The sequence below is a fragment of the Sphaerodactylus townsendi genome, linkage group LG05, assembly GCF_021028975.2.
Source record: "Sphaerodactylus townsendi isolate TG3544 linkage group LG05, MPM_Stown_v2.3, whole genome shotgun sequence".
Lineage (NCBI taxonomy): Eukaryota > Metazoa > Chordata > Lepidosauria > Squamata > Sphaerodactylidae > Sphaerodactylus > Sphaerodactylus townsendi.
Window position 1 is genome coordinate 61,145,372 of NC_059429.1, and position 27,928 is coordinate 61,173,299.

Consider the following 27,928-nt stretch of genomic DNA (forward strand, 5'->3'; position numbering starts at 1 on the left):
AATTAAAAGCATACAAGTGAACCTGTTTTGTGTTCAGAGTCATTTACAATTAAAATAGTGAAAGTGAGAGGAGGGAATGGACAAGATTCAGCCAATCCGAATGCAGGAGAGGCTGCACGCATGCATGAAAGAGATCGCAGTGCTTAAGCTGTGCTTATGGGAAAGCCACAGGCTTGTGGAGAACCATTTGGGGCTTCCCACACCAGCCCTGACTTGAGCAAAGGCAAATGCTGGACAGCAGTGGGGAACTACAAGCAGGGTGAGAAGCCCCGCAGCTGGTACGCTCCCCGGCTAAACCACGGAGCATTTAGAAAGTGCAAAATCAGCCTATGAGAACAACCTAAGATCAGAAATACCCGTATATACTCATATATAAGTCAACCCAAATATAAGTCGAGACACCTAATTTTACCACAAAAAACTGGGAACACTTACTGACTCAAGTATAAGCCTAGGGTAAGCCTAGTATAAGCCTAGGCAGCTACTGGTAAATTTAAAAAAATAAAAATAGATACCGATAAAATTACATTAATTGAGGCATCAGTAGGTTAAATGTTTTTGAATATTTATTTTAAAGAAAAACAGTAAACTAACTCTGTAAGTGGAAAAGTGGTCAACAAAAACAATATGGAATCAACAATAACTTTAAAAGTACAAAAACCTTAGCTCAATCAGCAACCAAGCTAAAACACAAGAGTTAAAATCCTTCAAAACTGGATTCCTCCTCCTCATCTGTATGTCCAAATGTAACCCAACTTAGATTTTAAGAGGGATATTATCAGAAATGGAAAATGAGTTCAAGTCTTTGACAGTGTGATCCCACCTTGTGACCCTTAACATTCACCAGACTTACAACAAAAGTAATTTTAAATCTGTTTTCTGTTTCATAAACAATAGTGTGCAGTATAACAATGAAATATGGCAAACCAATACAGAAACAATAATCAACATATAATAGTTCTGGCCTGCTATGCAAAACAGACTACCAGGGTCTCAGTCCTTTACAGTTCTCTCTAGCTGTGTCCTGTGGCACTCTTGATGCAGCCACAGGCCTCTTAACAATTCTGAGGAAATGGAGCCTTTTCTTTCTTATAGGAAAAAATCTGAGCTCTTTAGCTCCCCCTAATGGACCCTGGGTTACACAAACAGAGCTTCAGCTACAGCACATACAGTTGTATATAAATACCATATATACTTGAGTATAAGACTAAAATATAAGCTGAAGGGGGCTTTTTCAGCATTTAAAATGTGCTGAAAAAGTTGAATTATACACGAGTATATACGGTACCCCTTTCTTTTAGTGGATAGTCTGTCCCAAGATTTCATCTTGCCACAGCTAACGGTTAAAAGCCTGAAGAGAACTAATAAACATCAAATACTTATCTTCCCATTTATTTTGAGGGCCTATCTTACTACCTGTGTCCATCAATGCCTATAACAAATTGACTACAGATGAAGGTAGTCTGTCTGCTGAGTCTTGGCCCAGTTCAGACACCACATGAAACCATATTTTGTTTTGTTTTTGAACTAAGCTTTTAAATGACCCCTAATAGGCTGTAAAATGGCAGCTGCATCTCCAGGGACACCACAAAGTCCAGTTTTCCCACAGACATCACTCAAACCACTGTTTGTCTTGACCAGGGGTAGGGAACCTGCGGCTCTCCAGATGTTCAGGAACTACAATTCCCATCAGCCCCTACCAGCATGGCCAATTGACAAATATGGGTTTCATTGCCTTCCCTTTGTAGTTGCAAAGATACTACAGAACAAGTGCTGCAAATAAAATAAGATACATTAGAATCATCCTGCAGCAATACAGTAACCATTTGGCCATACCGAAGACACTTCATGGAAGATCTGTTAAAAACAATTTTGTTAAACGATATCAGGTTAAAGCTGTTTCTATAAAGTTTCCCACCACTGTCATACTCAATATATAGAAGGGACTTGCACTGGGGTAAAAATTGTGTGCTGCCAAAACTTCTTTTCTTGCTTACAGCAACTTTGGAATAATAGGCTGCAGGTACTTCGAATGAGCCCCTCTTTTAAGGTGAGCAAAACCAAGTGCTCCAGATAATATAAAACTTCTGATTTACCACTGTGACTTTAATACAACCCTAAAATTCATAAATATATTCAAACTGTTAAATTGAAGGTGTTTTTGTAGCAGAGGAAGGCAGACTTTGGAAAATAAAACATAGGTATTTATTGATCTGTAGTGGGAACTACAGCAATGAATTTCATAAACTCTGCTATACATCTGGCATTAATCATGCCTCCTGTTGACGAAAATGTCAGCAAAGATTCAGAGAAAGAAACTGCACAAAGAAGAAAAACTAACTGTAGGGAAAATTGGTAAAATGGGTTTCCAGCCCCAACATTCTTTGCCTATCCCTTCCAAAAGTGAAATAATTTCACTGACTTTTCATTCTCAAAAAAGAAAGTGTCTAACAAGGAAATGAAAAAAAGATGTACTAAATAAATAAGAATATTCAAGAGAGACATATTGTACTTTTAGAGCAACTGACCAAAAAACGTACATAGTCTTTGTCAAGGTTGGCAATCCTATTTGGCTCAATTACAGGTGCTCCCGGAAATCATATTTAAATTGTGACAAAACAGCAGTACTTGAACTGTAGGTGTTCCTGGGACATCATCCTTTATATCTGTGGCAGATGTTCAAATGCTATTTAATCTGGTAATTGGTTGTGCCAGTTGCCAATGAAAAAAATTCCCAACCATTTCTAAATGAAATCCCAAAATGTATTTCATCAGAAGGACCTATAAGTGACATAAAAATCATTTCTTGGGAGAACTAGAAATATATTGCCTGGTCTGCTACCCAGATCTGCCACACCACTCTAACACAATGAAGGAGAATTACGAAACTGGGAAAAGTTCAGAATAATGTTGCAGAGTGGCTGTAGTTTATTCTGTATTGCTTGCCAACATTAAAGCACTTGTTTCATGGACCCTCTATAGCAGGGAGCAGCCATGCCTTTCAGAGCATATGATTTGCAACCAGAAGTACCTAAAATTCACTCTCAGTCTTTTCCAGGTTTGGAACCCTCTATTTTGGTTGAGATTCTGGAGAATCATTGCCAATCAGAATAGACAATATTGAACAAAAAGGATCTATGTTATCTGATGAAGGGAGCTTTCAAGAGCAAAAGCTCATACCCCCAAAATTTTATTGATATCTAAGGTGCTACTCAAATCTGACTCAAAACTACTGCAGACTGCAATACAACTATCCCCTAAAACTAAACAGATGGATCAATGGTTTTACTTAATATAAGACACTGATATGATCAGTTTGGACTAAGGAGGAAAGTAGTGTTCAAAGCAGCAATTAGTTCTATGAAAACATACTTTACTTGAGTTAAATCAGCAATAACTTGCTGATTTACTGGAACTATCCAAGGTACTGCTGAAATGTAAACAGAAGGACTGTTCTTTGAAAACCAGTTAGAGAAGGTAAGTGATGAAGCCTGAAAGTCTATGAAACATATTTGACCAACTTACATTGTCCACCATGATCAGAAGCCAATTCCCTGAATATGTAAGATTTTTGTACAGCAGGCCCCTTTCCCAAAAATAAGATGGCTTTCTATCCAATTAATCTCTTCTGTTTAGAATCAATTCCTGAATTACTTCCAGTCATCCCTTTCAACAAACTTTTCTAAACACCTGCTCCTTTCCTCTTTCTAAGCAGTACACTCCCTGAGGCTACCTCTTACTTTGGTGATATTCCATGTCCTTTGCTGGGTCTCTTTCAACAGAGCAGAAATTCTCTGCTCAACTTACCGTAGGCTGTCCTCATATAAGTTTGTAAAATCAAAAGATCAGTTAGATTTTTTTTAAGGCAGAAACCTAAACTCAGCAGAAAACAGCACAATATCTAGTAAATAAGAAGGCTTAATTAGGTTATATAAGGGAATACCTGGACAAAAACATCAACATTCTAAAAAAAAGACAGGTTGGTATAGCTCCCAGTTAGTTTGTAGCTAAAACTTGGTCCAGGGTTACAGATATTTTGGATTTCCTTCACTTGGATTTTCTTCACAGCTGATGAAGTCTCCACAGGTTAGCAGACAGGTTAGCAGGTTAGCTATCTACTCAGGTTAGCAGACAGGCAACACAGCCTGCTATCCTATAGTAATGATGTCCTGAGGTGTAAATATTTATCAATAAGCATACATGTCTGAAAGAATATTTATTATACACTCAGTAACAAATTAATACAATAAAGGGTGCTAGTACGTGACATCTGCTTTAGATGACCTACATTTTCAATTACAGATGCTGAACCAGTGACTTTCAGAATCCATATTCCAGAAATCTATGCTAAATAATTTTGCATTAGGACTATTCAGACAAATCATTCAGTATACTCTGCAGCAAAACAGACAGCTGGCAAGATGATGAAACATGATGTTCAAAGGACATCTAGTTCTCCAAAACTCCAGTCATGGTCAAGAGATAAGGGATGGGTTGTAAGACCACATACTCTCTCCTCTGTTACAACGGTTTCAACCTGAACTATGATTACTATGCAAATGAAGTTCCCTGTTCACTGGCACTTGCAAATAATTTTCAAAGCCTTGCTGCAGCTAGCACTAACCATGGTACAGACCTTAGCACCTGATACCCTTCAACCACAGTTGAAGCCATTGTGTGAGAATACAATTGCACAGGCCTCCCCCGATCTTTTAACGATCATCAGAGAACAAAAACCCTATATTGCACCAGATACCAAAATGTCAATGGTAAATTGAGTATGATCCATGTATAAAGTAATACAAACTGAAGCCATGACAATCAATACAAAGAGCAACCAAAAACAAAGAAGCTAACTCAAATGTGCACCCACACAGTTTAGTCCAGTAATGCAAATAATAAAAGGTTCTCCCAAAATGTTCCAATATTGCATAATCACAGATACAACCATACCATTAAGGGTATAGGTAAATTAGTGTTCCACACAGCAAACGTTTCCATACATTAAGGACAATATGTTCTACCTCTCTTGATCTCTTTTTTTGCTGATATATAAATGAATACCAACTGAATAAAGACAACAGGGAAGTTGGTAAAATTACAGACTCAAGAAAATAAATCTGTCAAATTTTAAGCAGGAAACTGAAAGAACACTTGGCACTGTGAGCATAAGAAGGATCTGCCAGTTTATACTCCATTCATATTGTCTTTCATATAAAAGCATCTCGAACTCATTTATCTTTTAAATTCTATCACTTTATTCTTGATAGAAGTTTGGGATTCTAGCCTGAATCACACTTTATTTCCAAGATTTCTTTTGTTTGATGTTATAGTTCAAAAATTTAAAAGATAAGCCATTTTATTTATCGACTTGATTTGTTTTGATTTCTAGGTCACCCTTCCCATTGAAGGGCTCAGGGTGGTTTACAACCAGTTACACTTTACAGTACTAAAATCAATCATATCTAAAAGCCAACAATCTCTGCGCTCAGGAACTAACAGGTAGAAAACCAATTGGAGGGAAAGCAAGAAGTAAAGAAAGAATATCAACCAATAAACTAAAAGGGATGTGATGGAAAAGAAGAAGAGGAAGGAAGGCCACCTGAATATCATTGCTGTCCTCAACCACAGGCCTGGCGGAACAGCTCAGTCATACAGACCCTGAGAAACTGAAGCAAGTCCTGCAGGTCCTGGGCCTCTTTCGAAAGACCATTTCACTAGGCCAGGGGTAGGGAACCTGTGGCTCTCCAGATGTTCAGGAACTGCAATTCCCATCAGCCTCTGTCAGCATGGCCAATTGGCCATGCTGGTAGGGGCTGATGGGAATTGTAGTTCCTGAACATCTGGAGAGCCGCAGGTTCCCTACCCCTGCACTAGGCTGAGGCCAGAGTCAAAAAGGTCCTGGCTGTGGTTGAGGCCAGCCTGACAGGCGCCACCAGTAAATTCTTATTTGCAGAGTGAAATGTTCTTTGGGGGAGTGCATTGGGAGAAACGATCTCATAGATATGAAGGTCCCACAGCATTAAGGGCCTTAAATGTCATACCAGGACACTGAACCTAATCCCATATCCCACGTGGAGTCAGTGCAACTGACGGAGTACTGGTTGAATCTGTGCTTTCCACAGTGCCCCTATAAGGACCCACACAGCTGCATTCTGGACAAGTTGGAGCTTCCGGAGCAGTCTCAAGGGTAGCCCTGCATACAGCAAGTTGCAGTAGTCTAATCTATAGGTGACCACTGCATGAATCACGGTGGCTAGGTTAGAATAAGGCAGGTAGTTGCCTAGCCTGGTGTAAATGGAAAAATGCTAGTTTGGCTATTGTGACCTGTACTTTCATAGAGAGGAAGGCAAACAGGGCCACACTTTTACTCTTAACAATCAGTGAAGGTATAAACTGCCTACTGTCTAGAGCTGGGAGCAGAAATTCCATTCCCAATTGTCCCCAGTCCAGTCACAGGATCTCTGTTTTTGATGGATTTAATGTCTGTTTTAGACATTTTACCACAGGCCTCAAAGAACTGGCCAGCTTATCTGGGGCGGCTTCCAGTCAGCCAGTCATTGACAGATATAGCTGGGTGTCATCAGCATACTGGTAACAACCCAGACCAAAACTCCAGACCAACTGGACAAGAAGGTGTATAGATGTTAAATAACACTGGGGAGAGTATTGCTCCTTGTGGAATGCCACATACCAGTGAATACTCTCTCCTAGAGCTACCCTTTGTTCCCAACTATGGAGGAAACTGTAAGACAGTCTCATGAATCCCAGTGTTGATAGGTGGTGAGCAAAAAGATTGTGATCGACTGTGTCTATCAGATCAAGTAACTGCTGTCAGATCAACTAATAACAACGGCACTGACCTTCCCTGGTCCAGTTACCTCTGGAGATTGTCTGTAAGGATGACCAAAGCTGTCTCAGTCCCTTCAGCAGACTGGACACCAGACCAATGTGTCTTTCAGGAATGCCTCAAGCTATTCCACAGCTCTCTCAAGTACCTTACCCAGTAAGATGTGAAACTGGGCAGTAGTTGTACTGATCAAGAGGATTCAATGGTGGTTTTTTCAAGAGTTGCCTCACCATTGCCTTTTTCAACCATGATGGAAAGACCCCAGAAACCAGGGATAGATTAATAATATCCATCAGGCAAGCCCAAACCCTTTCACTACTCTTTTTCACCAGTCATGATGGGCACAGGTCTAAGGGGGAGGTGGTGGCTTCACAGTCCTCAGGATTCTACTGACATTGGACTGGGGGAGATAGTTAAATTTGTCCAAAATCAGACCTGAAAACAGCCAAGAGGCCTCCAGTTCACTCTCACTAGGAGTCAAATTGTTAGGGACCGAAGTCTTGAAACTGAAAGAGCCAACCAAAGGAATTTTATCCACAAAAAAAAAAGAAGCACACCAAGAAATGCCCTTCTTAGGGCTAATTATTGCATTCCTAATAATTGAAGAACCCTCCATGAGGGTAGTTAAGGGCCCAATCACCCTAAACAATTGTGCTTGTTATGAGCTAGTAGATTCAATATAGGATACTAGCAGCAAAGCCCATTGCGTGGAGATGCAATGGCCCCCAGCAAAGGGTGGAAAAGGAAACATTGCCGCCTGCAACAGGCTTTACTGAGGCTGTAGTCCCTTCCCCCCCACACACACACACCCCGTTCCCAGCATGATGCTTGTCACCTACCTGATTCTGGGTCTGTGGCTTGGGGGTGGGAGTGGTTGGAAAAGTATGATTTGGGGTAGGTGGGAGGGTGAGGACAGAGAAGAGTGAAGAAGAGTCGCTTGAGGTGGGAGGAGAATGGCAAGGTGAAGCTTGGGGTGTGGGGAGGATGGAAGGTGAGGTTTGGGGTATGGGGAGAGCGGAAATGTGAGGCTTGGGGTGGGGGTGGGATGGCAAGATGATGCTTGGGGTGGGGAGAGGGTTGAATGGGTAGAGTTGAGGTGGAGGAGGGGTGGAAGATGTACCTTGGGGTGGGGGAGAGTTTGAAGGTGAGTACTGGGGTGGGGGATGGTGGAAAGGTAAGGCTTGGAATGAGGGGAGGGTGGAATGGGGATGTTTGGGGTGGAGGGAGGCATGGGGCCCCCAATCCTGAGTCCAGCAGGCAGGATCATCACCTGGCTGTTAGGGGTGGGAGGAGGCGGGAGGCTTCTGCCACCCGCTGAGTAGCAACTTCAAGGTGCCATTACTCAGGGAGGGAATGGAATGTCACCCACCAATGGGGAGGGTTTGTCATTGGAACATTCCATCCCTTAGCCTTTTTATTATAGGTAAGATGTAATATTTCTTTTTGTGGCCTACACCACCATTTCATAGGATCTCATAAACATTCTATAAGATGTTCTTGCCACCAACATGAATACTGCACCAAACTCACTCTAGGTGTCTAAGCTTCTGTTTTTTCCTCCATAGTTTCAAGGTATATCAGCAGCTTCCATAGTCCTCTTTATCCCACCAGACACCCCATGCCAGCCTCTCCTCTTATAAGAGTTTCCGCTGGGAAATTTATGTAAGCACGCTAAAAAAAATTCAAAAATTTATTAATATGCAAAATATTTGTAAACAGTTGGCAGAGAACACTGTTTTCTACAGGACCTTCTGTCCAAAACCCTTTATGGAGTTCATATGAGGAATAATTGTAAATGTCATGTCCAAGTGAAATGAAGTAATCTATGAATGTGCCAGCAACACTACATAAAAGTTAGTTAGGAAGTAACTCGTTCAAATAGGATGGAAAAATTAAAATGAATTTAAGTATATTACTCAGCCTAGGATTTGCCAGCATATTTAATACGACCCTAAATTTATCTACTAGACATGAGTAAGATAGTAGACACAAGCTTGCGTTGCATCCTACAACACAGCATCTTCAGTTATCCCACATCCTATTAGTCCTATACATATCTAGAAAGAAACCTCTGACAAATGGTTAAAAGCAGAGAGAGAACACAAAGCCTCTCCAGCCCATGGAAATTACAGCCAAACTACTCAAAAGCTACAGTGGTACTCTAAACCAAAACAAATTTCAAAAATTTGTGCCAGATGCATATATTTATCTTTTTGTCACCTCTATAAAATACAGCTTTGAGGTAAATTATTCCCTAACCACCCAATTGGGGATTCCCTTCACTTTCTAAAAGCATCTGGCATTGCTCATTGTTAGAAACAGAATACTTGACTAGATAGACAAGTGAGGAATGGCTGAGAATTCCAGAAATATAGGAAACCTCAGATATGGCCTTTGTACACCCAGTAATAAACCTCTGTCCTACTTTCCAAAACTGAGTTTTAGTGTGTATGATTTATTATGTAATTACAGCAAAGAGATATTAGAGCTCATTAATTATCTCACAGTATAAAACTTTTAAATTAAGTTATCAGACATACAAATGTCACAAAAGATGCCATTTACTCACTATAATATATAATGATATATTGCAAATGCTGCTGGAAAGAACGTGCATTTTTTCCAGTAAGCTGTTGAAGCAAAACATGTGGCCTGGACTATGCATGCCACATGCCACAATTTCGCTGTAGTCCTCTTCACTCCTATCTAGAGCAACCAGACAGCAAGAACCAGTTCATTTAGTACTTATTCCCAACATGTAAGCAAGACCACAGCTGTCCTTCACTGCATATATACTACCATTTTGGAAGATGAAAGGGAAGTTGGATCAGGCAACTTTTGTATCGTTCCTTACACTATGGCAAAGCTTCAGCAATGGCAAAGCTCCACCATGCCAGCTCCTGGGGAAGGCAGAATTCAGGGAGGAGAAGGAGTTCGGTGAAAATATGATTGCATATAGTCTGAAGCTGCCATTTCTTCCAGAGGGACAGGTCTCTGTAGCCTGGAGAGCAATTGTAATTCTGGGAGAACTCCAGGCCCCATCTGGAGGATGGCAACCCTATTTTCCACCTTAATAGGACACTGCAAAAGCAGCTGACACCTTGTACGGGATCCATTTTCCAACTGTCCAATACAGGGGTCCCCAAACTACGGCCCGGGGGCCAAATGTGGCCCCCTGAAGGCATTTATCCGGCCCGCCAGGCATGGCGGCAATGGCTCCATTCATGTGCAGTGGGGGCTCGAGGGAGAGGAGGAACCGGCCCCAACGGCTGTTGATTGCATTACATGATGGCACCCCCAAATCTCCATGAATTTTCTGACTCAGAGTTGGAAACCTTACATGTGGCAATGCCTGCTCCGCCCTTCCCTCTCAGCTACTCCATGTGTTGCTCTCAGGCTTTCTGTTCTGCCTCACTCCCATTGGCATCAGCCAGGCTGGCGAATCGCTCGCTGGCTGCTAGGGAGGAAAGAACCCAGGAAGATACCTGATCCTGGGTTAGATGGAATGTTTCATTGGGAAAGTTCTGCTTTTTTTTTTTTTACAGGGGAAGGTATTCCACAGCCTCCCCAACAATATTTGGAGTCCACCCTGTACTTGACATACTTTGGTCACTGTTCTAAAAATAGACCATGACAGAAAGGCTGAAAGGTGAAATCAAACATTTTACAATCATTTGTGCATAGGAATTTGTTCATAGTTTTTTTTAGTCCGGACCTCCAACAGTCTGAGGGACAGTGTACTGGCCCCCTGTTTAAAAAGTTTGGGGACCCCTGGTCCAATAGAACAACCACTGGACACACTTCTCCTCTGAGCCAAGGAGGACATCTTCAATTGGGTGATTCCAACACACATCCAGAGAGGCAGGATCTAATCTTCAGCTTTCTGTTTCCAGTGGAAGTCATCCCTCCTCCTTCTCAGTTTCAGGGCTCCAAAGAGCAATGGTTGCAGTAACAGTAAAAAATCAATATCTAACAAAAAGAGTAGATAAGAGAATGGACCACCCCCCCCCCCTTTTGGGCTGCCTTAGCCCAAACTCTTGAACTCACAACATGGTGATTACAGAGAAGGAATAACAAGAAGCTGGGTTTTTTTTAAATTACAGTTGCCTATAGAAGAAATTATAAACCAGGTGGGCAAGATGTTCTCTTTGGCTTAGAGGAGAGGGACCCTTCACAGTAAGAGTCCAATGGTTGTTCTCCCCAGAACAAGAGGATATCTTCAGTTGGGACCTTTTAAAGCAGTGTACCTTAAGATGGGTGGGAATGGTCTACAGGTTTTCTATGGGCTGCAGGACACAAAGGCTAAATCGGCCGAACTGTACTTGTTAATCTTGTAGTGTTTACCAAGTGCCCGCCTTATAGATTTACTCCACTGATGTATTTTTTGCTAGAGCGGCATTAGTAGCCGCTCCCCTGACTGAGTGTGCCATTATGCCCTTGAGAGGGACTAACCCTGATGCCCTATAGGCCTCTGAAATGCACTCCCTAAGGTCTATGGTTTAGGTTGAAATCTGTTTCCCTTTGTTTGGAGCTGCCCTGATGATGAGCACATTAAGAATCCTTCTAATGTCTAAGGTGCGCCAGATTCTTTCATGGAGATGCTTGGGATTCAGACAGTAGGAGGGAAGATAGATTTCCTCCTGTCTATGAAACCTAGAATCTACTTTTGGATAAAAGAGGGGGTTGAAAAGAAGGATGACCTTATCCTTGTGAAAGATGCGCAGGGAATTGTCTACAGATGGGGAGTTCAGATATGTGTCGGGCTGAAGCCACTGCCACTAGGAAGATGTTTTTTAGCCTGAGAAACTTAAATGGGATGTCTCTGATTGGCTTGAAGGGTGGTTTAGTAGAGCTGTCAGAACAGTATTTAGTTTCCTTGTGTGAAATCTGTGGCAGACAGGTTTATCCTTGGTTGAGGCCCCTTTTAGGAATCTGATCAGGTGAGGATGTTTTGAAGTAGGCCAACCATTGCAAGATGGGAGCACTGTAGAGATGGCTGCCAATTGTCAACACAGAGAAGACGCCTGCAGGCCAGAGTGAATGCCATTCTGCAGAAAACAGAGAAGATTGTTGGTACCCGGGTCACGAAAATCTACAGTCTTTCTGTGACACCAACAGATGAAAGGTTTCCAGGTTACATCATAAATTCTGTTGGTTGGGTTGTGTCGTGATGACAAGATGGTTTTGATGATTTCTGGAGGATAGCCTAATTTGGAGAAAAGCTCCCTTTCAATGTCCATGCAGCCAATTGCCAAAGAGGGGCCCTTGTTGTAGGAAGTCCTCACAGAGTGGGAGAATAAGAGGCTGTTGACAGGTCATCTCTTGCAGGGATGAAAACCATGGCCGTTGGGGCCATAGAGGTGCTATGGCAATGATGTCGGCTCAAAATTCCCTCACTCTTCGAAGAAGCTTGGGATGAACTGGCACCAGAAGGAAGGCATAAAGTAGAGTAGCAGGCCATGGTCCCTCTTCAACATCTACTCTCCATCCTGAAGGCACTGACTACTGAGCCAATCAGCCCGAGAGTTGGAAACGCCCCAAATGTGCTTGGCTCTGATTGAGAGGAGGTTCGTCTTGTACCCTGGAGCCCCCTTGTCAGTTTGTGTAGGATTAGGCCGAGATACTGCCTGTCCTTATTAGGATGTGGAAGCCTTGAATGGTGTGCTGGAAGGCCAGCAGGGCCAATTAGATTGCTTGGAGCTTCAAGCAGCTGATGGGAAATTTGGATTCCTGGAGCAACCACTACCCCTGTCCTTGTGATCCCTGGCTCCCCAGCCCAAGAGACTCATTTCTGAAAAGATTTGCTAGAAGGATGGAATCCAGTAGGACTTTTTGTTCTTGTTTGTTCTTGCTGAGTTTGGTCCACCAGGTAAGTTTGCCTTGCCTGATCTAGGCACAAGGTTGACCTTGCATGCAATCAGCAGTGAAGTTCCCAGGGGGCGGGGGGGGGGCGCGCGACGCACCGGGCGCATGAATTTGGGTCATGAAGGGGGCGCAAAATCCCCCCGGCCCCTCCTCCACACACTTACTTTAGAAAACCGAGCAGGCTGGAGAACAGGCCTTCCTGTTCTGGTGGGAACAACATTTCCCAGGGTCTCCTGGGAAATGTAGTTCCCACCAGAACAGGAAGGCCTGTTCTGCAGCCTGCTCGGTTTCCTAAAGTAAGTATGGGGGGTGCCACAGGGGAGCCGCTGTGGGGGGAAATCACGCTGGCCCCCCGCAACGCCCCCCCACGGGGGCACCTCTGCCACTCCCATTCATTTTAGAAAACCAAGCAGGCTGGAGAACAGGCCTTCCTGTCTGTGAAAGTTATATATTTCACTTCAGAACTTTTAAAGTTATTGTTGATACCATACTATTTTTCTTTGAAATACTTAAAAACATTTTATTGGTATCTATTTTTATTTTTGAAATTTACCAGTAGCTGCTGCATTTCTCACCCTAGACTTATACACGAGTCAATAAGTTTTCCCAGTTTTTTGTGGTAAAATTAGGTGCCTCAACTTATATACAGGTTGACTTATGCACGAGTATATACGGTACTTAATATACGGTCTGAACTACTTAACAAAACGAAAAGTCTTCCAGACCTTATAGGGAGCTGCCATCAGCAAACATGATTTTTTAAAGTAAGTCACAACCAAAAATAAATAGATCTCTGCCTCTAACTAGATTACAATCTAAAACAGACAGAGGTGATTACAAGAGAGATAGAAGGAAGAATGATCAGCACAGAAAGGAATGTGCATCAAATACAGTAACATATACTTAGTTACAAATGCAAAAAAGAGATGAAGAGATGACAGAGATATTGGGATGCACAATATATGGCAAACAGAATGGGCATACTACAAGGGAAACCCATAAGACAAGCCACCTTGCACACCAAAAAGTGGGCAAAGGAGACAGGAAATGGTTGGGCAGTTGGAGTAAAGAAGCAATTACCAATTGTCCCAGTCATCAGCAATAAAAGTGTAGGACAATTATGGCTAAGTGGACAGAACAGTAACATAGTTTTCTACTGGTCATCCCAGCCTGACACAGAAATTGCTATTCTGGTCACGTTTTAATTTGAGACTTTTTTTTCCCCAAACGGCCTGTCACAACAGTTACTGTGAACAAATATATCTCATTAATATCTAGGCACATAAAAAGCTCAGTAGATCAGCAAGGACACACAGTACTTTACAAACCAATATCTTAAACTGATGGAAGATCTAAAATTAAATGGCTTATAGCCCATTTCAAATAATTTAAAATTAGCTGCATCCCATTAATGGTAATGCATTTGCATTTGTAAGTAAATAAAAACACGTTACCAAGGCCTCCATTGATTCTGATCATACAAGAATATAAAAGAAAATCTGCATATTATTGCTCTCTGGAAAGGATATCAGGTACCATGTTGTAAGATCTGAGATTCCTAGAAAAGGGTTATGTGAAAAATGATTAGGGATGCAATCCTAAGAGTAAGTCCCACTGAAGAGTAAGTCCCACTGAGTAGACAAGCTTAGATCTCTGCTGAAGAATTTAGAGTCACATGAGTACACTCCAACTTGTATTGTCTTATGTGTTTGAGTAGGGGAAGATAAATGTCAAGGCACCTGCATTTGGACTTCATGACAAACTGAAGTTTAATTCAAGGCTTTCAAAACTCAAGTCTTCAAAGGGGGTAAGAGTAGAGGGGGAGATGAACTGAGAATAAACACATGCCAACAAGCTGTATTTGAGCCCCTCATAGACATACCTATTATACTCCATACTAATGCATAAATATTAATCAAAATATTTATGAAGTTTTATCATTTGGATCCATGATACTTGATTGTACGTAGCATACCTGATAGTCCAATATGCTGAAGCCTAAGCCTGTCTTAGTGTCTTTCACAAGATCAATAACTTTGATTTCAGAAGACCATTGAGCAAGCTCTGCATCCTCCTCCTCTTCCTCTTCTGGGCCAAAATCTTCAGGCTCCATTATCTAAAAAATAAGAGATTTTTTTTTACTGCTATAGTCATTCAAAATATGCAAAGTAGGAGGGTCACCAAAGCTGAAATTTTAAAAATGATTGCATACAACTAAGTATTTGTTCTATTTAGTTAAAGCCTAAAATAATGTTACAAACCTCTTAGTCTTCAAAGGTTTCATTTGTGGCATAAAAGTACATAAGTAAGTCTGAAGTCGCATTACAGTCTAAAAGTTCAAACAGCTGGAAGTCCTTGATTTTATTCTAATCTTAGGAAATCAATAGGTATCCACACTATCAGTATCATCACATCATTTTCAGTACAGGGATAACTATAATTAATTCAGTGGTGGTTACATTCAGGCATTTCAATAAATGGTGATTTGATCAAATCTCTGTTAGTTGTGGCATCCAAATGCTTTCCAACAAATTGCGGGGGGGGGGGGGCGGGGGCTGGTTGCCAACAAACTGGGATTTCAAACTGGGATTTGTATCTCGTTTGTTAAATATAGTATGCATTAATTGACGTATGTTGAGAAATCTGAATTTACAAATCAGTTTGTTGAGTAGCACCATGCTTCAGGCCATGGATATATACACAGTCAGCATATAGTCCCTATTGCCAGCCCCTAGGTGAGGCCTGGAGATCTCCCAGAATAACAATTTTCTTTTCACCCAATAAAAGCTGTGTGGTGCATAGATGCTGAGCAGTGAATAGTTATTATTCATTGTTTATTAACCAGTAGACAAAAGGAGAACAACTGCTAGAGGTTTTTCAAGGACCTTATTGGCAAGTAGAGACATATCTATCTCATGGGGATATAAATCAGAACAGGCTGACAAATGGGGTAAAATACAGTATCTTCTAAGGTTAATATTTTTGATGTTTATGGTATAATGCAAATAGTGGCTTTCTGTGAGAATAGCAGAGTGATATTCGAAAAACACAGTAGGACTTGATTCTCACTAAACATGATTGAGCTTCACAGCTAAAGTGCTTAGTAAGTATTTTTTGGATTTGGGTTTACTTGACATGAAAAGTTTTGTAAAAGCAAAAAAAAAAAAAAGCTGAATACCCATCCAAGTAAATGTTTTTTTCTCATGTGTAAGTACTCAAAGTCGAAAGGCAATCTATCAAGAGGATACCTCATCATGAAACAAGGTACCCCAGGAGCAAATATTTACTTTATTATAGAAACACTAAAGGCAAAGATCTAAGACCTTTTGAAATTTTAATAGCTAAACCTGTAATTTTCCATTTACCAGTTTGCATCAAATCCTTTGTTCACAAGGTGGAAGCAATCAGCTAATGGGGAAGCTGAGACTGGGTATAATTCAAAGCACTTGTTCCCTTATTAAATTGAAGAGTGATGAATGGGATGTACACCGTCAGCATGTCAGCCCATTGATTTACATACCTTGTATCATTAGTACAATGATGTTTTTAACTACCTGCCTAGATAAACTACTGGGAGTTTCCAATTACAGTAAAAGTAGTGAAGTCACAAATATAAAATATATCTCAGAGAAGATACGCTTTCCAGAGTACTGTTTGTACTAAAATTCAACATACACACGAGTGCTTCATAAAATCCTATATAAAAGAGGCAAATGTTTCAAAGTTTGCCCAGCTTTAAACTAAACGTCTGCTTTCAAAACAAAGGTTGTAGTTTTGTCCTGACACACAAGTCAATTTAAAAATTCTGCCCATGTGTAAAATGATTCAGGGCAAGTTCAAGCTTGCTTTTCTTCCAGTGCCAACCCCTGATGCAGAATGGTAAGCTGCACTACTGCAGCTAAAGCTCTGCTTTTTATAACCTGAGTCCAATCCTGATTGAAGGTTAACTCAGCCTTCCATCCTTCTGAGGTCGGTAAAATGAGTACCCAGCTTGCTGGAGGTGATGTCTAGACCAGGGGTCTGCAACCTGCGGCTCTCCAGATGTTCATGAACTACAATTCCCATCAGCCCCTGTCAGCATGACCAATTGGGAATTGTAGTTCATGAACATCTGGAGAGCCGCAGTTGGCAGACCCCTGGTCTAGACAACTGGAGAAGGCAATAGGAAACCACTCCTAAACAAAGTCTGCCTAGTAAATGTGATGTAATCCCATGGGTCAGTAAGGGGATGACCTTTGCCCTTACCTTTTAACGAACTCCTTCACATCAGAAGGGCTCCGTTATTCTGGAGTGCCTGGGGTGGGGGCCAGCTGCCCAAAGGTTCGAAATCATTAGTACACTTTGGTTCCTGGTTATAATTTTGTGAGGGAAATCACACTACTTTTCCAGTTCTGAAAGATCACGTTTTTAATATTTTTGATTACCTTAGGTTCCGGTGAGCAAATAGTAACAGTTGCAGGCTCATCCACAAAGGACTCTGTGCCATCATCAAACAGGCGTCGACAACAAACCAAAGCAAATGGAGGTGGCACTTCCCTAAGAAAAGAAACTGCTTCACGGCGGGATTTTCCATATAGTTGAACACCATTTACCTATGTACAGAAAGGACAGCATACATGGGCAATGACATACTTAAAAGATATAGACCTGGTTCTGCCATTAAAATATCTTCCTGCTTTCTTGGGCTCCTACAGTGATGAGGCAAATTACACTGAACAAACTATTCATAAACATGTACTTTACCCATTAATTTCTGTAAAAGAGTGGCTTTAGTTCAGTATTAGCCTTAAACTATATCTGTAACCCTGATTTCAGAATTTTGGTTAATTTATTAAAAGTAGTACAGCTATCTGTAGCCAATGTTCAGCTGCTATATTTGCTGCTAACTACCTTTCTTGGCATATCTAATATCATCAAGGAAGTGCAAGGTCCCGATGCAAGGGAAAGCAATAGCAAGCCACCTCCAAAGGTCTCTTGTCTCAAAAACTCCAAGAGGTCACTATATGTCATCTGGGCCTTGACAACAAAAACAAACAAACCCCCATGCCCCCAGTATGTATTAGAATTATTGCTCTTCCTTTATTATGATTACTTGCATTTTCCTATGTTTCCTATGAGTTTTGTTGAACTCATGAGTGAACATGGTTTTCAGACTGACTACACATTGATTTAAAAAGTATCACACGTTGTGTTGATTCATGACATACTGAGTACCACACACTTGCTTCAGCACAATCCCATATGCAAATACTAGTAAGTACATACACGATGGTTTCCAAGCACATGGACTCTATTCCATGTCAGAAAGAGCCAGCTTTTTGTTACAGTGGTGGAAAGTGCAGTTGGTATATACCAGTGGTGGCGAACCTATGGCACTCCAGATGTTGATGAACTACAATTCCCATCAGCCCCTGCCAGCATGGCCAATTGGCCATGTTGGCAGGGGCTGATGGGAATTGTAGTCCATCAACATCTGGAGTGCCATAGGTTCGCCACCACTGATATATACTGACCTCATAAAGATTTCCAGGCAACAGACTAACAGAGGTGGTATGTCATTGCCTGTCGATGCTGGACTTCTTTGGTGGTCTCCCATCCAAGCAGTAACCAGGGCTGACGCTGCTTAGCTTTTACAAACTGACAAGATTGGTCTGGTCTATGCCATCCAGATCAGAGCTTCTGTTATAGTACAGTAATACAAATGTCTTATGGCGTTGCAACAAGTACTTAAAACTGGAGTTCTTGCCTTCAGAATAGTTCATCGAAAAATGAGTAGCTACCACTTATCCCACTTATTCTTACATCTGCCTTGTGGATCAAAGACCTGAGACCAAACTGCTGCTCAGTCATGACTTCTTAAACTAGCCCAAGCTACAACCATCTTGTCAACTAGTATTTTGTGACAGTGGCTTTACCAAAGGTATGGATGAAAAGGATTTTCACATCATAACTTCTTGGAATAGATCAGACCCATACACTGCTTTTAATTACCTAATTACATATGTCCTTAATATGACAGCACTGATTACCGTATATACTCGCGTATAAGTCGACCCGCATATAAGTCGAGGCACCTAATTTTACCACAAAAAACTGGGAAAACTAATTGACTCGCGTATAAGTCGAGGGTGGGAAATGCAGCAGCTGCTGGTAAATTTCAAAAATAAAAATAGATGCCAATAAAATTACATCAATTGAGGCATCAGTAGGTTAAATGTTTTTGAATATTTATTTCAAAGAAAAACAGTAAACTGGCTCTGTAAATGGAAAAGAGGGTCAACAAGAACAATATGGTATCAACAATAACTTTAAAAGTACAAAAACCTTAGCTCAACCAGCAACCAAGCTAAAACACAAGAGTTAAAATCCTTCAAAACTAGATTCCTCATCATCATCTGTATGTCCAAATGTAACCCAACTTAGATTTTAAGAGGGATATTGTCAGAAAATGGAAAATCTACTATTAGCTTCCCATTGTAAACAATGGGGATAAGCATAAGAACATAAGAACATAAGAACAAGCTTCAGCCGGATCAGTGACCAAAAGTCCATCTAGTCCAGCTCTCTGCTACTTTGAAAGTGGCCCTACCAGGTGCCTTTGGGAGCCACATGTAGGATGTGAACGCTAATGGCCTTCTGGCGGCTGTTGCTCCCACCTGGTTCTGTTAAGGCATTTGCAATCTCAGATCAAGGAGGATCAAGATTGGTAGCCATAAATCGACTTCTCCTCCATAAATCTGTCCAGCCCCTTTTAAAGCTATCCAGGTTAGTGGCCATCACCACCTCCTGTGGCAGCATATTCCAAACACCAATCACATGTTGCGTGAAGAAGTGTTTCCTTTTATTAGTCCTAATTCTTCCCCCCAGCATTTTCAATGAATGCCCCCTGGTTCTAGTATTGTGAGAAAGGCATCCCTTTGGGGTCAATAACTTTGGATCCCCTGACCCAAACTTCACCAAACCTGGCTGGTATCATAAAGAGACTCTCCTGATGAGACCAGCCAGGATTGGTGAAGTTTGTTCAGAGGGTCCAAAGTTAAGGGACCCCTCAAAAAGGGTAGCCCCATGTACTAATAATAGCTCCCATTGAAAACAATGGGGAATGGGGGCACCTCATTTGGGGGTCCATAACTTTGGACCCCCTGAACCAAACTTTACCAAACTTGGCTGGTATCATCATGAGTGTCTTCTGAGGGTACCCTGAAATTTTGGTGCCGCTAGCATAAAAACAGCGCCCCCTGCTGGCCGGCAAAGTAAAAACACAAAAAAAATTTAATGACCAGCATATAAGTCGAGGGGAGCTTTTTCAGCATTAAAAATGTGCTGAAAAATTCGACTTATACATGAGTATACACGGTACATGTTTTTTTCTAATATGTCTGTTCTTCTATATTATTTGAATTTTCCATTGTTAACAAACATATATTTCCTTGCTTTCTATTAGTTACCAGCGTGCAAGTAACTGGCTATTAAATTTATACAATGATGCCAATTTTAGAAATTATCCAACCTTTTATCTTGTTATTTACTGTGAAACACTGGTTGGATTCTTTGACAAAGGGGACGTCCTTTGTCCTTCTTTCCGGCCATTGCAAGCTCTTTCCTCCACTGCAGTGCTTGTTTCCTTTGCTGCAAGCAATTCTGTGTGCGCAAGATCAGTGTTTCTCAAGGACTCTTTATGAATGCAAAAGTGCTAGCAGCAGAGGAAGCAAGCACTGCAGTGGAGGAAAGCCTCTGCAGCAGCTGGAAAGAAATATGAGGAACACAATGTCATAAGATCCAAGCCACTAGTATTCTCGGTTAACCCTAAATCTCTCTATATCTGTGGTCTGACGGTGCTATTTGTGCATTTATTACATTTTTTCATTGCAAAGTTTCATGTAACAGGATGCATTACCTGGTGTTATACAAAAGTGCTCTTGGCGTTCTGTGTTTGTTTTTATTTTAAATAAAAAGGCATGGTGTTGTGGGTTGAATAAAAGCAACAGTTTACAAGTTCTGAAAATAGCTGCAGACTTGCATAAATAATGAACAAAAAAGAGCTCACACTTAAATAACAACAAGCTAACAATGAGAACACAGTAAGGCTTTATTACTTCTATACTATGTTTTTGGCAACTGACAAGAAAATGCCCTTTGATATTCTTTTAATTCTTTACATCTACTTAACCTTTCAAAAGACAAATGAATTTGTTGTGAGCAATATGCAGTTATGAAATAATAATAAACTGTAGAATAGTAGTAAGCTGATTACATCTGCTACAGTAGCTCCAATTACATAACACAACAGAGAATACCATTCTATTTCCGCTAATCCTACTTTTTTTAGCTGTTCTCAACCACAGTTGTATTAAATAGGTATTCTAATGCATCTCAAAATATGGACAGTAATACAATATTGGAATGCTACAAAATACAGACCAACATATTAACTAGATACCATACCTCTAAAAGTTCATCCTCCAACTGAAATAAACCAAGCTTAGCAATTGGACCATCAGTGGCAAATGATGATATATAATGATGTCCTTCATATGTATCAAGTTCAACCCCTAGCCTCAACGTGTGAACAGGGAGCAACTGTATTTAAATAAAAATATGAAACATTACAGAATCAAGTGCTCAAAATGTATTTTCTTTGTACTGCACCTCAACTAATGCTTACCTTGAAATTACTTACACAAAATGAATTCTCTGGTTTTTAATAGTGCTGCATTGGCCAAACATTTTCATTTGGAAAAGCTAGCAAATTAGTAATATGCCACAAAAGTAGTTTGCAATATGTCAGAGGTTAACTGCTGTTCAGATATTTTAAAAAATGAAAAAGCCAGACACATTGCATAGCCCTAGGTAGACAATTGCTTTACTAAATCACTATTTTTACAAACAGGCTAATACAATTCAATATATATCAATTAAACAATAAAAAAACTCAAGTTAAGAATCGATCAAGTCACCCTACAACAGAAATTCCAGTGAATTAAAACTGAAGAGGAAAAAAATCCTACATAGCAGGCCAGACCAAAACTGTAAACGAAAAGTCTTTGCCTGATACCTAACAACAGTAATGAATACATATGCTGAAAATCAAAGGAATAATTTTCCACACATACTACACCACAACCAAACAGCCCCTATCCCTATTCAGTATCTATTTGACATTGGATGGTGTGGGGACCCAGAAAAGGTCTGGGAGTCAAACCTTTAATGCACATATAAGCTAATATTACAGCAGACATAATTCAACAGGCAATTTTGGTCTTATAGATGAAAACCAGTGACGTAGGTATAGATTTTTTTATGAGGGGGGTTCGGGGGCAAGGCCACACCCCCACTCACCCCTGGGGGTGTGGCCACACCTCCCCAAGCCACGCCCATGGCCTCAGTGCTTATAAAAAGCAGCTCTCCGAGGCAAGGGATGGCAGACTCTTGTGACCTGCCCCCCCCCCACCGGCTGGGCTCCCCAGCTGGCAGCCGGCAGTCCCTTCTCTCTCCCCTCCAGGCAGAGGGGTAGCCTAACATCATTGGGACCCCTCCTCATTTTTGGAAGAGGGTGGTATATGGGTCTCGCGGGCCCTATTGTAGAATGTACCTGTTTTAAGATTTTTATGTTTTTTGTATGATTTTATAAGAAACACTCTGGAATTCGATAGGCTGTATAGCAAGTTTAATAAATAATAATAATAATAATAATAATAATAGGGAAAATGGAGCCAAGTGCAAAATCTGAGGTTTGCACACACACACACTATGGGCGGCTGCTGTGATGCTGGAATCCACCCCCAAACAGCATCACTTTCAACGGTGTTTAGATTAGGGAGCCCAGATTCTCCCTTTTAAATCCATTTTAAAGGGAGAATCTGGGGTCCCCAGTAAAAATAACATTGAAAGTGATGGTGTTTGGGGGTAGATTTTCCCCCACCCTGAAACAGCATCACTTTCAACGTTTGAACTGGGGACCTCAGATTCTCACTTTAAATCCATGCCGAAGGGGGTGGATTTAAAAAGAGAATCTGGGGAAATTTGGGGGGTGCCTGATGTCAGGGGTACAATTGTTAAGCTAGCAGCACCAAGCTTTCAGGGTATCTTTAAGAGACTCTCCTTTTTAAAAAAATAAAATTTATTGAAATGTTTAAAAAAAAGAGGTGGTTTACACAGGAGACTCTCCTGATAATACCACCCAGGTTTGGTGAAGTTTGGTTCAGGGGGTCCAAAGTTATGGACTCTCATCTCCTATTAGCCAAACAATGGGGGATGGAGGCACACCCTTTGGGAGTCCATAACTTTGGACCCCCTGAACCAACTTTCACCAAACCTGGGTGGTATCATCAGGAGTATCATCTGATGATAGCCTGAAAAACTGCGCCCCCTGCAAGCCAAAAACAAAAAACCACTTTAAAATGCAAAAACCCACAAATGGGGGGGCAGAGCTTCGGACATAAAATGGGGGGATTGAACCCGAGAACCCCCCCTTACCTATGTCCCTGATGAAAACTCACACTTAATTTATCCCCTGAACAAACTGAAAATTCTTGAAGTGCAGCATTAACAAGTTAGCTTCTGCACATTCTTCTCAACAGCCTTGTTGCAGCATTTTGAAGCACCTGAAGTTTTGAAGATTTTCAGAGGCAACCTCATGGAGGATATATTGCCGTTATTTAAATCTGACCCTATGTAATTTGACCCTATATTGATTCTTTTTACCTATGGTACAAGCTTAAAAGTGAAATTACACAGCATAAATCAACCTGTAAAATTTCAAGACATCAGCTGGGAAATGCCTAAAGTGGCATATGAAGTCAACACTCAGGATAAAAGTTATCTGCAACATTTTCAGAATCATAATCCAGGAGTTAAAGGGTTATGCCACTGCATTAAAGGAAAACGAACTCTTAAGTTTTATAATGGCTGGAAAGCCAACAGATTCCAAGTTTGCCAGCTTGTAAAAGAAGGCCACAGATCTTAGCTAAATACACAAGAGAGGATCTCTACAGGTGACTATAGCTTTTATTATCATCGCTGGTTTGGTGCTGCACATATAAGCATGTGCTGGGAACTCAGTGATCATTATTTGGTTTTAAAAGTTGTATATTTATTTATTGGAAATATTTCTATTTTGCCTTTCTACCCAGAGTTCCCAATGCTGCAAACAATAAAGCATTACAACATTAAAACATCAGGACATTAAACAAGTGTATATAAAATATTTAAACAATTCGATGAAACATATAAAACACACGAGTGTACGTAACACCACAACCAGGGAGGAGGGCCAATAACAGTTAATGGGGGTTACCAAACTAGAAAAAAAAGTCTTCACTTACTGGCAAAAGACAATAGAGAAAGCAGAAAAAACTCCCTGAGAAGGGAGTTCCAAAGTTTTGGTACTATGACTATCTAAGATGGGGGGAAACATACAAAGTAGGACCTCCAAAGATGACCAGAGTGAATGGGTAGGTATGTAGGGCAAACGGAAGTACATCTAGGCGGAAAAGTGTATATTGGGTTGTCCTCTTTCAAAATATATAATTTCTGCATGCAACTACAGAATTATAACACAGACCAGAGTCAGTGGAGAGTTCCAGCTTGTAATAAAGCTGAAGGATTGCTCAAAATAAAAGCCTCTCAAGTTGTTGTAACTCAGGTATATTAACTGCACTGCTGTTGCCCTAAGAATGAATATTATCTTCATAAAGCGTTTTAAGAAGGGAAGCAGCAACATCCTTGATATTGTATTTATTCAGTTCAGCGTCAACAAATTTTGGGGAAATTAAAGATTTTCATTTGACAAAAAAATCTTTGAAAGATCAAGAACAGCCACAAATCTGGTGCTACATCAAAATTACAGAAATATTTACATTCAACTTGATTTGTTCACATCAATATCCAGTTACATTGGTGATATGTTCCAAAAAAGAGAAAGAAATTAGACTAGATACCTTTGAATATTTCTGCAGCTCAGTATCATCTGCAATTGGCATGTCCACAGTAGAAACCTGAACATCAAACAAGACTCCCATGGGTACTCATTAAAGGGACATATTTATTACAATAAACTAAAGTGCTATGAATTCAACAGATTTAACACTAATAAGCTTTAGTACACTTTTTGGAGAGGGGGTTAATGGTATGAAATCTTGCCATCCTCCAACAGCACATTTTAACAATGGAGGAATAATGTAGAATGGAACTATAGTAATGTATCACACACACCCCTCTCCTAGAACAAAAAGTCTGGCTTCTCTGGCTGTCATGGCAAGTCACTGTCTCTCAGTTAGAGTTTCTGCAACAGAACACGCTTCTTCCATAATAAGAAAAATCGTTACTCGGGAGGAAATTCATAGATCCAAACTTCTAAAGGTTTATTGCAAGACTGGGTCCAAGTGAACGATATTAATGACAAAACTTAAATTTAGCATGAAAAACACCCTCATATCATGATGCATTGTGTGGTAGTTTGGGCTGCAATTTGTTAAAGTGTGCACTGTTGCAATACTTTTCTCCCTCTTTACTCCTTTGTTGACCCTCTGTGGAAAATAACAAAAGGATGTCTTATTAGAGTCTGGCAAAAGTGCCTTCATTTTATTCAAGATCTGGATAATTTATATTTAAAAATTTACATCTAAGTCTGTGCTTAGATTGTGCTTTCATTTAAAAACTGATATTTTTTTAAAGTAATGGTTTTAACAGATTTAAATACAAATATTTTGAAAGAGTATCAGTGATGACATAATTGTTTACCTAACCTGCTTCCTTAAGATAATATCTACAACAACTTATCAACCTTGGCTACTTTTCCCATTTAGACCAACAATTATATGTCATAATTAGTTTTATTTATTTACTGTATAGTTCATCTTTCTCACAGACTCAAAGAGGATTACAGGATGAAGCAATGCAATCAAACAGTATAAAACAATCCACAAGCAATGCAATAGAACTAGAGAGAAATATCTATTGCACTAGTATAGAACAATGCAAAACAACAAACTACCTAAAGCAATGTATATTATAAAACAATACATTGCGTGTATGTGTATGCCATAAAGTCACAGATAACTTATGGTGACCCTGTAGGGGTTTTGAGGAAAGAGACATTCAGAGATGGTGTGCCACTGCCTGCCTGCAAATGGGCTCAGAGAGTTCTGAAAGAACTGTGACTGGCCCAAGGTCACCCAACAGGCTGTTCATATGGAGGAGTGGGAAACTAAACCCTGATTTCCAGATGAGAGTCCTCTACTCTTAACCACTATACCACTCTGGCTTCCAAAACAATATGTTAGTTGCATTATATTGAAGTAAAAGCAGATGATCTTATTGCAGCAAAAGACAATCCTATTCCATTATAAAGGTGCCCTCCTGGGCTGTTCCATTCCACTAAAGTTGGTGTCTCTTTTTTAAAAAGAGCTCTGAAACATTGCTGCTCATTCTGTAGAATGACAGAAGTACAAAAGCCTTCCTGACCACCTCAGACAGGCTGTTCACAAAGTCAGAGCTGCCATTGACAATGCGTGTGAACTGGCAGCTGCTGTTTTTACCTATTTGCAGGGTAGAAACTTTGAAAGTCTTTGCTTGGATGAGCATTTTTATAAGAAAAATCTAGTACTCTAGTTATTCAATTGAATTATTTCCTTTTCTCACAAATGTTTCATAAACATTATCTCCTTATAACCATACATTGTTAAAATAGGAATAATACCCCAAACCATCTCTCTCAGCTTATAAACGATATAAAACCAAATGTTAATTTAAGTGGGCTGATATATATTACATTCTATAAAGTGAGGGTTTATTAAGGGGTGAGTCAAAATCCTTTATCAATTATTATGGGGTGGCTTCCATATCCAAAAGATTTCACATTTCTTAAAGATCTCATAATGCATCTGAATATGTACAGGGAAACTGAAGCCTTAAAACACCTTACAATGAATGCGTATTGGAGTGAAGAAAATAATATGCACTGTCATTCTTCCTGATAAGAATGCCAGCCTCCAATTGGAAGCTGGGGATCCACTGGAATTACAACTCATCTCCAGACTACAGAGATCAGTTCCCCTGGAGATGATTTGGAGGGCAGAGTCTGTTATTGTACCGCACTTAGGTCCTGGTTCTCCCCCAACTCCATCCCCAAACCTCCAGCAATTTTTGAACCAAAAATGGCAAATCCCGCCCCCCCCCCCTCATCCTTCTCCAGTGGTCAGGGGGACCTAGCTACCATAGCACCTGATCATTCCATATCCAGTTAAACATCTACATACAGAAGACTTGGATTTTATACCAAAAACTTGGGCCGCTTTCCTCACGTTTACATCCACGCCTGGGCGGTAAAACACCGCCTCAGGCCGCCAGCGACCTCCAGGGGTCGGAGGGCAGCGTGGGCGGGGCTGCGACGCCCAGTAGGCGACGACGAGGACACCGTGAGTGGGGCGGGGACGGGGGAAGAGCACGGAGCCGCCTGCCGTCTGCCGGCCTCCGCTTCGCCCGTTCATGCGAACGGGCTTGCGCCCCCACGCCGCCAGAACTCTTGGCGGTGTGGGGGCGCATCCTGGCCGTGCGGAAATGGCCTTGGCTTTTATACTTTTCTCTATCAAAAGGAATCTCAAAGTGGCTTACATTCACTTCCCCTCCCCTCCTCCCCAACAACAGGCACCTTGTGAGGTAGATGAGGCTCAGAGAGTTCTGAGAGAACTGTGACCAGCCCAAGGTCACCCAGCAGGCTACAGATGGAAACGTGGGAAACCTAATTTGGTTCTCCAGATTAGAGTCCACCACTTTTAACCACTGCACCATGCTGGTTCTCCAACCTCTGTATGTTTGACTGCATGCACATAATGCACTGTCTACGCAACTGGAAACAGTGTTTCTAGGCTTTCTCCTTCTGCAAAATGGAGCTATCATAAGCATTAGGTTCCAGTTGTATATGGTTAGTCATCAGAAGGGTAGAGTTAAGATCCTGCTCTCCCCATTGCATTCATTGGTCACAATGTGGATAAAGCTAGTGTATTCCTTATCTAATATTTTTGTTTGTTTTAAAGAACAATAAGGTGGCTCCAAATTATGTATAACCTAACACTCAGTCTTATAATTTAAAAGAAATTATGTACCCCCAAGTATGTGCTAACATACCATAACTTCAAAGTCAGGTCCCAGCATTTTTTGCCACTTAGATTTCAATTTATCTTCTGATGATTCTGAGCTTTCACCTTAATTAAA

At 40.8% G+C, this 27,928-nt stretch overlaps 1 protein-coding gene across 8 annotated transcripts in view; it reads right to left on the bottom strand.

Annotated features, from left to right (window-relative positions):
- Window positions 1-27,928, bottom strand: part of PATJ (PATJ crumbs cell polarity complex component) — a 211,710-nt gene that overhangs the window by 137,836 nt on the left and 45,946 nt on the right. For 7 of the 8 annotated variants that reach the window (XM_048496111.1, XM_048496108.1, XM_048496103.1 and 4 more), the window contains 5 exons: window positions 27,842-27,918; window positions 24,655-24,711; window positions 21,161-21,295; window positions 17,140-17,307; window positions 14,691-14,831 (listed from right to left, as the gene is read on the bottom strand). In XM_048496111.1, the coding sequence (XP_048352068.1) occupies window positions 14,691-14,831; window positions 17,140-17,307; window positions 21,161-21,295; window positions 24,655-24,711; window positions 27,842-27,918 (578 nt within the window). The remainder of the gene's footprint in view (window positions 1-14,690; window positions 14,832-17,139; window positions 17,308-21,160; window positions 21,296-24,654; window positions 24,712-27,841; window positions 27,919-27,928) is intronic. The other variant, XM_048496109.1, reaches the window with a different exon arrangement.